Genomic DNA, 12,640 nt, shown 5'->3' with positions numbered 1-12,640 from the left:
ATAGGCTAAAGTCTTTATCCTAAAATGTTTCACATAAAACTCGGCTGAAGGCGACATACGGATCCCAAACAATCTCATGGCTTAAAGCCCAGACAAAGAAATTTCCAATTTTTAATTTAACCTGGAAAACTCGCTGGAGGCCACATACAAATTAGAAATTATTTCTTACGGCTTAAGGCATAGACAAAAGTTTTCACCTTTTGGTTGAAAAAGGCTGAAAACTCGACTAAAGGCCACATACCAACTTGAAACAAATTTACGGCTTAACTTTCAATTTTAATTATGAATGGCTGAAACTCGGCTGAAGGCCACACAAAGTACTTAAGACTAAAAACGAAATCATTATGTAACACATAAGGAGCGGCGCTCAGAAAGTTCCAATGGTCGGCGTGGGATGGCGACACTATCGCACGTTTAGGTTGAGACAGCCAGCCAGACCGACAACCTCTTAATTGGAAGGCAACCCAACCGAAAGCCAGCCGACGAACCAATGAACAAGATCAGATCTGATCCATCCCACCAGCAAAACGACAACACGATGTCAATAGGACAACGTTCTGGATACTGGTGCCCAATCCAGCCAACTCAGAATAAACGCTCAAAACTACCAACACACCTCAGCTGTCTAACTACACGCTGTGCTGGACAGCATCAACACGACGAGGAAAATTCACTGCCACAAACTATGTCAACGACCAGGGCAGGTCCACGGAATGTCAACGGCCACAAGGCAGAAGGTACCACTGGTGCTCTTCATTAATGAAGGAATGGATTAAATCAAGTTAAACACGACACAGGAAGATGGCTGCAATTCTATCCGACTTCAATGTACACACGTTTTTGCTCGTGGGAATCTCCCAGAAAGTGACAACCAGGATCAAACGAAGAGATGTGATAGCAGGATAGCTTGATAGTAGGCGACGAACTTCGTAACCCTCGCAAGAAGACACTCACAACTCCAACCGCGCGTGCACGTCACCAGCGGCTCCTGCCCGACTATACGCCACGGAGACTTCCTCGCTGCTCTACCCCAACCGACCGACTGCCACACACAGCACAGCTGAAAAATATATCCGCCACGCCAAAGATAGTGCAGCCGTACTAGTATCGATACACGCTGCTGCTGCCACTCGCAGAGAGAAGACAGCAACGCCATGGTGGTAACCGAGGAAGAAATAAGACACTACTGGACTGCAAAGAATGATAAAAAAAAAAGAAAACAAAGCATGAGGCGAGCCAGCCGCGGCTCAGTTAACACTGAAGCATGTGATGAGCAGACTGGGCTTCTCTACTGTCACACTGAATATGAGTTCATCAGTGTAGCACCACGTTGCCTAAATAACCTTTCATTTGCAAACTTCAGATCTCAGTCTATTGAGGCACTTTCTGTAGGAGATTGGTCCTGGTGAACACACTTGACCTGCACATCGTGCAGTGCCCCCTGAAGGTAAGGAATCTATCACGTGGTACTCTCAGATACTTCGGGATCTCTCAGCACTATTTGAGCCTAGTGTATGTACAAAATTAAAGTTTCCATCGCCATCATTGTCACGTATGCAATTCGGCTATGGCGACTGCATCTTTCAACACGATCGAGCACCTGTTCATAATGCACACGGCCTGTAGCGGAGTGGTTACACGAGAATAACATTCCTGCAATGGACTGACCTGCACAGAGTCCTGACCTTAATGCTATGGAACACATTTGGGATGTTTTGGAACGCCTAATTCGTGCCAGGAATCACCGACCGACGTCGATACAGCTGCTCAGTGCAGCACTCCGTGAAGAATGGGCTGCCATTCCCCAAGAAACGTTGCAACACCTGATTGAACATATTCCTGCGAGAGTGGAAGCGGTCATCAAGGCTAGGGGTGGGCTAACACAAAATTGAATTCCACCATTACCAATGGACGGCGCCACGAACTTGTAAGTCATTTTCAGCCAGGTGTCTGGATACTTTGAAATGTCCCCTTAGAGAAATTGATATTTTAGTGTGCTGAGCGAAACTGAACCTACTCAGACATTACTCTCTTTACTTATTCTGATCAACACTAAACTGACACACAATATTTATTTTATTTTATTTCATTTATTTATTTATGTTTTTTTAGCGCAACGCAGTCTGCTTTTCAATAATCCCAGCAAAAGAATGGCCCTGACAAACAATAACCCATATCTTTAATGAATCAATTACCTCACAAAACTCTTGCTTACTCAAACTAGTGCAATACAGCGAGCGCCAATACTGCCAGCTAAATAAAAAATTCTAACTACTGAAGTCACTAACTACTGATAGGCATAGTTAGCAAATGAAAGATTTTGATGGACAACAAACAATGTGTTTACCTTAATAGTGCTCAAAAAGGCACTATTACTCCGCCATCTCTCTCCTCACATCCACCACTGCTGGCGGCTCACCTCCAACTGCGCAACGCTACGCGCTGTTCGCATCTAACTGCCCAACACTACAATAGCAAATTCCAACAGTGCCAACCAGCCACAGACTGCACACAGCATAGTCAGTGATTTTCATACAGAGCGCTACGTGGCGTTACCAACGAAAAAACCTAAACGGCCTACTTACATAACACCCATGCTCCGCACAAAAAATTTTACAAATTGTTTTGGGCAGTGGCCAGGATTGACTTGAATAATTTTTTTCACAATTACAACAACAAAGATATCAAATGCATATGAAACGTTCCCTTAGAAAAATTTATGAATAACTGTGCTTGGGTACTCCTTACGTTATTTGATTTTCAAACAGCTGAGCACAACTGAACGTACTCAGATATTTCGCTCTTTACTTATCCTAATCAACACTAAACTGACAAATATTTTTAGCGCAACGCAATCTGACTTTCAGTAATCCCTACAAAAGAATGGCTCTGACTAACAATAACCTATACCTTTCGTGAATCACTTACCTCACAAAAATCTTCGTTACTCGAACTACTGCAATACAGCGAGCGCCAATACTGCCCGCTAAGTAAAAAATTCTAACTACTGAAGTCACTAACTACTGATAGGCATAGTTAGCAAATGAAAGCTGTTGATAGAGAACAATGTATTTACCTTAATAGTGTTCAAAAGTCATGATATATATATATCAGTTCATGACATCCAGTCTTACAAAATCACTCTCTCTGATGGACACACGTCCAGATCATCCGCTCTCAAAACTCCGCCATCTCTCTCCCCACATCCACCACTGCTGGCGGCTCACCTCTAACTGCGCAACGCTACGCGCTGTTCACATGAACTTTCTTATTGTTCCATTATTGTCGACGGAAAATATATTGGGAGTAGACTTTTTGAATGAATACAAAGCAATCTTAAACGTTCACGATGCTGAAATAAGTTTAGAGAAAGAAAGTAAGTCAATAGCTTTGAAATTTGAAGATTGGCTCTCAAACCATGACGAGGAAATTAATCGGCTTTACCTTCTGTTAGACAACAGTTCGGAGTTTTCGACGGAACTTGACACTAACAATCACTCTGCAAGTATTCACAGGGATGATATCGACGGCGTATTTGATACTAATGAGTTAATTCAGAATAAAATTCAAACAGTTGAGAATTGTAATGACACTGATAGGCAGGACCTTTTTGGGATTTTACAAGCACATTCCACAGTTTTTACTCACATAACAGGAACAATCAAGGGATTTCAATACCAATTTCATGTTCGTGAGCATACTAAATTTTGTGTTAGACCATACGTAATTCAGGCACATTATAAGGACTGTGTTAGAACAGAAATACAATCTATGCTTGACGAGGGAATTACTGAGCCTGCAGTAAGCCCATACAACGATCCATTACAGGTTTGTTGAGAAGAAAAATGGATCGATCAGGCTTGTCTTAGATTCGAGACAAATCAATACTATCATCATTCCTGAAACAGACAGGCCGCAAACTTTGGAAGAACTTCTTCAAAATTTTAATGGTGTAAAAGTGTTGTCTTCCATTGATCTCAGATCCAGCTATTATCAGATCGAACTTCATCCAGAATGTAGAAAATACACAGCTTTTCTTTGTTTAGGCGTTTGTTATCAATTTCGGAAACTTCCTTTTTGTTTGAACATTTCTTTGGCAGCTTTCATTCGTGGGCTAAATTCCATATTACCTGAGTTCTTAAAACGTTACATTACCTTATATGTGGACGATATTCTGATAGCAGAAGCCTCATGGGAACAACATAATCGCATCCTCAACGGCGTGTTACATATTTTTGCAGAATCTGGAATTACAGTTTACTTGGAAAAGTCTGAATTCGGTGTAACAATGGTAAAGTTTTTGGGACATATTATTTCTTCTGAAGGGATTCAGCTGGCTCTGAAAAGTTAGAAGCAATCAGAGCCATTCCAGTTCCATCCACAAAAAAAACAAGTCCGCGGTTTTCCAGTTATCGTAAATTTTTACCGTCGTTTACTGAACATGCAAATTCTAGTTACACCAAAACTTTGTTCTCTCACTGGAAAAAAATACTATTTGGAAATAAGACGAATAGGCACAATTGGAATTCAGTTCTTTGAAAGAATCTCTACTTAACGTGCCAATATTAGCTCATCCAGATTTGTCACAAGATTTCTGCCTTAGCATGGATACTTCTAAAGTCGGTCTTGGTGCCCATTTATTTCAAAAAGCCATAGAAAATGACGCTACTGTTCAGAAAACCATTGCTTTTGCTAGACGAGTGCTAACAAAATCTGAAAAATATTATTCCATTACTGAATTAGAAGCTTTAGCTATCGTTTGGGCATTGAACAAATTCCGTTTCTTTCTTTCTGTTAAGCACGTAAAAGTATACAGTGATCACTGTGCACTACAATTTATTATGTCTTCAAAATTAAATCATGACAGGTTAAAACATTGGGCATTGTTTCTGTAAGAATTCCACTTCACAATAGTCTACATTCCCAGCAAGGAGAAGATTGCTGCGGACGCACTGTCACGCGCATCGGCTGGGCTTGAGAAAAGTAACACAGAAGGCAACCTCGAGGAAAATTTCAGTATTCTTTACATTCAGAAAGTCGCCTTTGAAAACTTCATCACCATATCTTTAAAGGACCTTGTTCATGAACAAGATAATAATCCGATTTTGACAGACATTAAAAGTAAATGGCGTGAAAAGACACACAGATTCAGCATTATTATCTGGTTAGAAACAACATACTCTTTAAACGCTGCACTATTGATGAGAAGCTATGGGTACTTAGCATTCCTGACGATTTTGTTAATAAGCTCATTTGGTACATTCATTTCAGCTATGCACATTTTGCTCCACGAAAATGTTATATTCTTCGGACGACTTGTTATTTAAACAATATGGAAAAGAGAATTCGAAGAGTCTTGTCTACTTGTAAACTTTGTCAAAAGGCTAAACCATCTACTATCTCACATCGTGCTCCGTTGTTTCCTATAACCTATACACCCTACTTACAACTTTTGATCATATAGTGTAAGCCTTCCTGAGTGGGACATGTTGCTAAACTGATTGAAACCCTTTCTCGCTCCACGAAGTTTGTGTACGACATATGCCAAGTAACACATTAAATTTGTTGGAACCACTATCTTCGAAATCAGTTAATAGTAGCAAATGTAAGTAGTGTCTGTAATCTTTCCACAGGACCAGTGGAAAGCTGCCGCAACGGTGGTGTGTGGAGCGTTGCAACCGGGTCATGCACCTGCCCACAAGGATTTACTGGCGTCTACTGTGAGGAAGGTAGGAATTTTTTAAAATTATTCGTAGTGTATCATTTCACTGATAATCCGAGTGTGTGTTTGTAACTGTGTATGTGTACGTATCTTATAATTACATTAGTCTGTGAATGTTGTTGTTGTGGTCTTCAGTCCTGAGACTGGTTTGATGCAGGTCTCCATGCTACTCTATCCTGTGCAAGCTTCTTCATCTCCCAGTACCTACTGCAACCTACATCCTTCTGAATCTGCTTAGTGTATTCATCTCTTGGTCTCCCTCTACGAATTTTACCCTACACGCTGCCCTCCAATGCTAAATTTGTGATCCCTTGATGCCTCAAAACATGTCCTACCAACCGATCCCTTCTTCTAGTCAAGTTGTGCCACAAACTTCTCTTCTGCCCAATCCTATTCAATACCTCCTTATTAGTTACGTGATCTACCCACCTTATCTTCAGCATTCTTCTGTAGCACCACATTTCGAGAGCTTCTATTCTCTTCTTGTCCAAACTGGTTATTGTCCATGTTTCACTTCCATACATGGCTACACTCCATACAAATACTTTCAGAAACGACTACCTGACACTTAAATCTATACTCGATGTTAACAAATTTCTCTTCTTCAGAAACGATTTCCTTGCCATTGCCAGTCTACATTTTATATCCTCTCTACTTCGACCATCATCAGTTATTTTACTCCCTAAATAGCAAAACTCCTTTACTACTTTAAGTGTCTCATTTCCTAATCTAATCCCCTCAGCATCACCCGATTTAATTTGACTACATTCCATTATCCTCGTTTTGCTTTTGTTGATGTTCATCTTATATCCTCCTTTCAAGACACTGTCCATTCCGTTCAACTGCTCTTCCAAGTCCTTTGCTATCTCTGACAGAATTACAATGTCATCGGCGAACCTCAAAGTTTTTACTTCTTCTCCATGAATTTTAATACCTACTCCAAATTTTTCTTTTGTTTCCTTTACTGCTTCCTGAATATACAGATTGAATAACATCGGGAAGAGGCTACAACCCTGTCTCACTCCTTTCCCAACCACTGCTTCCCTTTCATGTCCCTCGACTCTTATAACTGCCATCTGGCTTCTGTACAAATTGTAAATAGCCTTTCGCTCCCTGTATTTTACCCCTGCCACCTTCAGAATTTGATAGAGAGTATTCCAGTTAACGTTGTCAAAAGCTTTCTCTAAGTCTACAAATGCTAGAAACGTAGGTTTGCCTTTTTTTAATCTTTCCTATAAGATAAGTCGTAAGGTTAGTATTGCCTCACGTGTTCCAACATTTTTACGAAATCCAAACTGATCTTCCCTGAGGTCCGCTTCTACCAGTTTTTCCATTCGTCTGTAAAGAATTCGTGTTAGTATTTTGCAGCTGTGACTTATTAAACTGATAGTTCGGTAATTTTCACATCTGTCAACACCTGCTTTCTTTGGGATTGGAATTATTATATTCTTCTTGAACTCTGTGAGTATTTCGCCTGTCTCATACATCTTGCTCACCACATGGTAGAGTTTTGTCATGACTGGTTCTCCCAAGGCCATCAGTAGTTCTAATGGAATGTTGTCTACTCCGGGGGCCTTGTTTCGACTCAGGTCTTTCAGTGTCTGTGAATAAATGGTACGATTTTAGAGTTTTTATCAAGTGCTGACTGACTTTGTGAAGCCCATAATTAAGTACAGTATGCTTGCTGCGTGTTGGCTATTTACTTTCAGCTGCTATACTTTCATTTCCCTTTTGGCATTCTGGCGACCAAGCGTGCGAGATTTACGTAAATCTAACATACTCAACAATGTCAGGCATACCTACTGCAAGACTACTAACAGTTTTTACACAGTTGCACCACTTTCTTTCTTTTTGCATTTTTAGTTTCATCAATGGAAGTTGTTTCCTGGTGTCTTAACACACGTATGAGTGCTACCTTCAAGTTCTTACCTCTACAGGGTGTTTGGAAATTCCTCTCACAAAATTCATGGGCTTGTGTAGGGCAGTGACTGCATAATATTTTGAACAGAAACCCACGTCTGGGAAGGTATCGTTTCCGTTCTAACACGTTATAAATTCAAATGTTTAAATCAGCCACTTCTGCATGAGGAACTGAATGAGGAGTGATATAGTACAATTATTACCTGAGCACTAGAAAGGAAACATTCATTATCAGTTAAATGCATTTGTCTGTATAACACTTACACATTACATGTTAACATTATCCAAAAACAAACAAAAAACCCGGCACACTGTAAATACACAACAGTACTGATGCATTACAACAGCAGCTCGACGTGGCGACCACCAGCATTGTTACAGACTCTGCCCACATCACCGCCTACCTTGTTGCATACCAGCACAACCAGCTCTGCGACTTTTCTGTTTCCCTCAGCAGATGCAGACACCATACACATATGCACTGAAACTGTCGTAGAACGCAAACGGTACGTTTCCGGACATGGGCTGTCATTCAGAAAGCAGCGTCATTCTAAATGATGGACCCATTTTCAGAACTTCCCATTTATTCAAGTACAAATCCAAAATGAACAGGCCTGATACCAATGAAAAGAGGAACTTTCAAGGTATTGTTTCATTATGTTTGATATCAGTATAATAGATTTAATAATTTTCAATAATTTATAATTAATTAGTTTTTAACAATTATATAATAATTAGAAATGTGATAAATGCTATAAACGTTCAATGTGGCCACCATTGGCTGTATGGTAACCAAACTCGTCCCACACACGCTAAGCGTATCTGCTGTTGCTGAGCGCACGGCAGCTGTGGTCCGGTTCCACACATCGTTCAGAGTGGTCGGTACAGGCGGGATGTAAACAGCTTCCTTCACATAACCTCGTAAGAAAAAGTCGCAGGCTGTGAGATCAGGAGATCTCGGTGGCCAGAAGTGCAGAGCCGGGTCCTCGAGTCCCCTGCGACTGATCCAACACTGAGGAAGGGAGTCATTCAGGGAGCCTCGTACGTCACGATGCCAACGGGGCGGAGCTCCATCCTCTTGGAAACTGAAGTCCTGGGAATCTTGCACAACTTGAGAGAACAGCCATTGTTCCAACATGTCCCAATATGTGCTTGCCATTACAGTTCTTTCTGCAAACAAAAATGGTCCGTAAGCCTTTGTACTGGCTAAGGCACAGAACACTTCAGTCTATTTCTTGTTGCAACGGTGAATGTGGATTTTTCCAAACCCCATATGCGAACAATGTGCCTGTTGACTTTTCCACTGAGGTGGAACGTCGTTTTATCTCTAAAAATTACGGCCCTACTGCCGCGCGAACTCTACCAGCCGCTTCTGAAACCATCACCACCCGCCCGCAGCCTCCTGCCAAAACCTTTGAAACTTTCTCTTTTCATTGGTATAAAGCTTGTGTGGGAATTGGTACTGTCAATAGTGACCAAGAATAGGGAATTACAAAGCCGGGATACAGTATGTCAGATGTAGTTAACGGTAAAAGCCCGAAGTTAGATAAGGAGACCAGATGCCATACACAGTCCTAGTCTTTCTCCAAGTCGCAGGAGACCTACATTGCCGATTTTTTGAATTTGAGTGGAGGAAAAATGAGTGGGGTACACGAGTTTGTGATCAGAGGATATGGCAGGATGCAAGCTCGATTAGTTCTAGTGTTCAGGTGTTTACAGGTGGGTCAGAAGATGGATTTAGAGACACTGCTGGACAGTCAAATCAGGCTGAAAGGGCAGTAAGAAGATGCATAGTTAGGGGGCTTGTGCTGCTTGCAGAACAGTGAGATTTTGAGGGTTTTTCACATTTCAAATGGTTCAAATGGCTCTGAGCACTATGGGACTCAACATCTTAGGTCATAAGTCCCCTAGAACTTAGAACTACTTAAACCTACCTAGCCTAAGGACATCACACACACCCATGCCCGAGGCAGGATTCGAACCTGCGACCGTAGCAGTCCCGCAGTTCCGGACTGCAGCGTCAGAACCGCTAGACCACCGCGGCCGGCTTTTCACAGTTCAAGACGGTAACCTGCAGAGACCATCATGTAGTAAATGGATGTAAGTGTGGAGAGAAAAGGGAGGGGCATTGTTTTAGGTGTCAAAAGGTCATGTGTTGAGGACCAACAATGACTTGTTTTATGTCATGCGAAATAATAGGTACATTCAGTTCTGTTTGTGATATGTTGTTGAAGTAGTGGAAACAGGGAGCCAGGGGTGGGGCAATAGTATTTGTGCATTCACAGATTGCAGGAAATGGTGAGTAATCAATATGTGAGTCATCATAAATGAAGAAGATGTTGGAGATATAGGTTGCAACGTGATCAGCTTTGTTTAGGTTGTCAGGTATTGGTTGATGTTGTAGAAGAGTGGACAGTGAGTCAATGGAATGTTTTCCAAACTTGGGAGGGTTAATGGGGAGTGTACCACTGAATCTGGTAGAATTCTGGCGCCAGTGCCGATATTCTTTGAATTTAATAAGCTATGTGTCCTCGGAATCTTTCAAGACGGCATACATGAACAAAACGTCCTCGGTTTTCCAGCCGCGTCAATTCGAATAAAATCCTCGAGCTTTCGATGGCCATCTCCGCCATCGTCTTTAGGAGTTCACTGACCGCCGTGGCTGCTACGGTTTCTCGCTTGTAAAGGCATTATGACATCATCAGGAGCCAATCAGATCGATCCAATGTGACGCGCGCGCTTACGTCGACCAGTGCAGCTGGGGGAGCTTTTGCCCGAAGCAGCTTCGGTGACGTCAGGTGGCGCCAGGGGCAGGCGCCACGTTTGAAAATGCCGCTCTCGCGCCGCGCATCTGTGTCTGCTTTCTTCGATGTGCGACGCCCGCCCTCATGCCCTGCTGAGTGTATATCCCTGGTCTCTGTCGAAATATTTGTTGTTTAAACGAATATCGACCGCTTCCTTTATAACACAGTCCCAATATGTAGACACATGAACCAACACTTTTCTATTTTTGAAATGTATTTTATGTCCATTTCCTAGGGAATGCTTCGCTATGGCCGACTTGTCAAGCTCCCTTTGTTACTAGTGTGTTTCTGTACATGTCAATGGTGTGGTATCCTAGTTACGAGTCCCTAGGAAGGAATGGTATGAGTGATGGGATTGTTGGAGGAATAGTATAGCTTATAGGGTGACAAGGATACATGATATCTGTGGGAATGTTGGCTGATATAGCATCTGAAAAGAACTGTAAGAAGGGTGGGGTGGGATCAATATAATCTGGTAGGTGGCAGGTTCTGTGTGGCTTCCAATATGCATATCTGTGAATTCCTGGTAGACGTTTCCGTTGATGTGGCAGTATTCTTCGATAACACTGCGACAGAGGTTGGGATCTGGTGCATGGGCTAGAGGCAGTGTGTAAGCGATGGTGAGCTGAACAGGTAGGTGGTCACTTTCAAATGGATTGGGGACTGCTGCAGTGAGGCGTCCAAGGAGGTTGAGAGGAGACAACTAGAGTAGTGTCCTAAGGGTAGGTGCACTGGGGAGTCGAGAGAATGTCCCCTTGGACGCGGTGTGTAACCGAATGCTGCAATCAAGCAGAGGATCTACTGCAGATGTTGAGTCAGTAGCAATCACACAGGTTTGAGACGTTTGGTCAATATGGATGAAGAAGTCACAGGAAATGGGGTGAGTAGGTGGATTTATGTAGTGTTACAGATAACTGTTAAGGTTTTGAAGAAGATAGTAAGGATAAGATATTCAGTGGGAGTATTTCATAAGGGCTGTGGTCAAACAGGGTTTTTCTTCTGGTGACCGATTGCAACTTCACCTTTTGCCACTAGAATGCGATTATCTGAACGTCCACAGTACACAGAAAGATTCGGATGGTCTGACAGGTTTTGTATAAGGATTCATTAAATAGGAAGCCATGGATTTTGTATAGGGATGGAGAGTGTATGAAGGGGACTTTCCTTTTTAGAGGAGAATGTTTGTTATGGAATAGAATGTTGTAGTGTAATCACTCTATGATAACTTGGATGGTGAATACAATGAGTTTAAACTAAGATGTCGAGGTGGATGGTTGTGGAGGTAAGTGAATTGGGTGCTGAGATGGAGAGATTACTGTGAGAAATGTCATGAAGGGTATGTGGGGTAGATGTTTTGGAGCACAATCATCATGAATTTCATGACACTTCAGGCATGAGGGGTTTGGTAAGTTCGGACGTGGCTTTGCATTTCACGGAATAGGAGGGATAGGTGTTGTTTCATGTGCTGTACGAGGTGCATTCAAGTTCTAAGGCCTCCGAATTTTTTTCTAATTAACTTCTCACCCGAAATCGATGAAACTGGCGTTACTTCTCGACGTAATCGCCCTGCAGACGTACACATTTTTCACAACGCTGACGCCATGATTCCGTTGCAGCGGCGAAGGCTTCTTTAGGAGTCTGTTTTGACCACTGGAAAATCGCTGAGGCAATAGCAGCACAGCTGGTGAATGTGCGGCCACGGAGAGTGTCTTTCATTGTTGGAAAAAGCCAAAAGTCACTAGGAGCCAGGTCAGGTGAGTAGGGAGCATGAGGAATCACTTCAAAGTTGTTATCACGAAGAAACTGTTGCGTAACGTTAGCTCGATGTATGGGTGCGTTTTCTTGGTGAAACAGCACATGCGCAGCCCTTCCTGGACGTTTTTGTTGCAGTGCAGGAAGGAATTTGTTCTTCAAAACATTTTCGTAGGATGCACTTGTTACCGTAGTGCCGTTTGGAACGCAATGGGTAAGGATTACGCCCTCGCTGTCCCAGAACATGGACACCATCATTTTTTTAGCACTGGCGGTTACCCGAAATTTTTTTGCTGGCGGTGAATCTGTGTGCTTCCATTGAGCTGACTGGCGCTTTGTTTCTGGATTGAAAAATGGCATCCACGTCTCATCCATTGCCACAACCGACGAAAAGAAAGTCCCATTCGTGCTGTCGTTGCGCGTCAACATTGCTTGGCAACAT

General features: G+C 42.4%; 1 protein-coding gene across 4 annotated transcripts in view; it reads left to right on the top strand.

Moving 5' to 3' along the window:
- Positions 1–12,640, top strand: part of LOC126426407 (tenascin-like) — a 562,410-nt gene that overhangs the window by 294,856 nt on the left and 254,914 nt on the right. For all 4 annotated transcript variants that reach the window (XM_050088324.1, XM_050088323.1, XM_050088325.1 and 1 more), the window contains exon 11: positions 5,634–5,729. In XM_050088324.1, coding sequence (XP_049944281.1) covers positions 5,634–5,729 — 96 coding nt within the window. The remainder of the gene's footprint in view (positions 1–5,633; positions 5,730–12,640) is intronic.

Source organism: Schistocerca serialis, chromosome 11, assembly GCF_023864345.2.
Source record: "Schistocerca serialis cubense isolate TAMUIC-IGC-003099 chromosome 11, iqSchSeri2.2, whole genome shotgun sequence".
NCBI lineage: Eukaryota > Metazoa > Arthropoda > Insecta > Orthoptera > Acrididae > Schistocerca > Schistocerca serialis.
The sequence above is the reverse complement of the archived record's forward strand: the minus strand, read 5'-3'. Positions and strand labels throughout refer to the sequence as shown.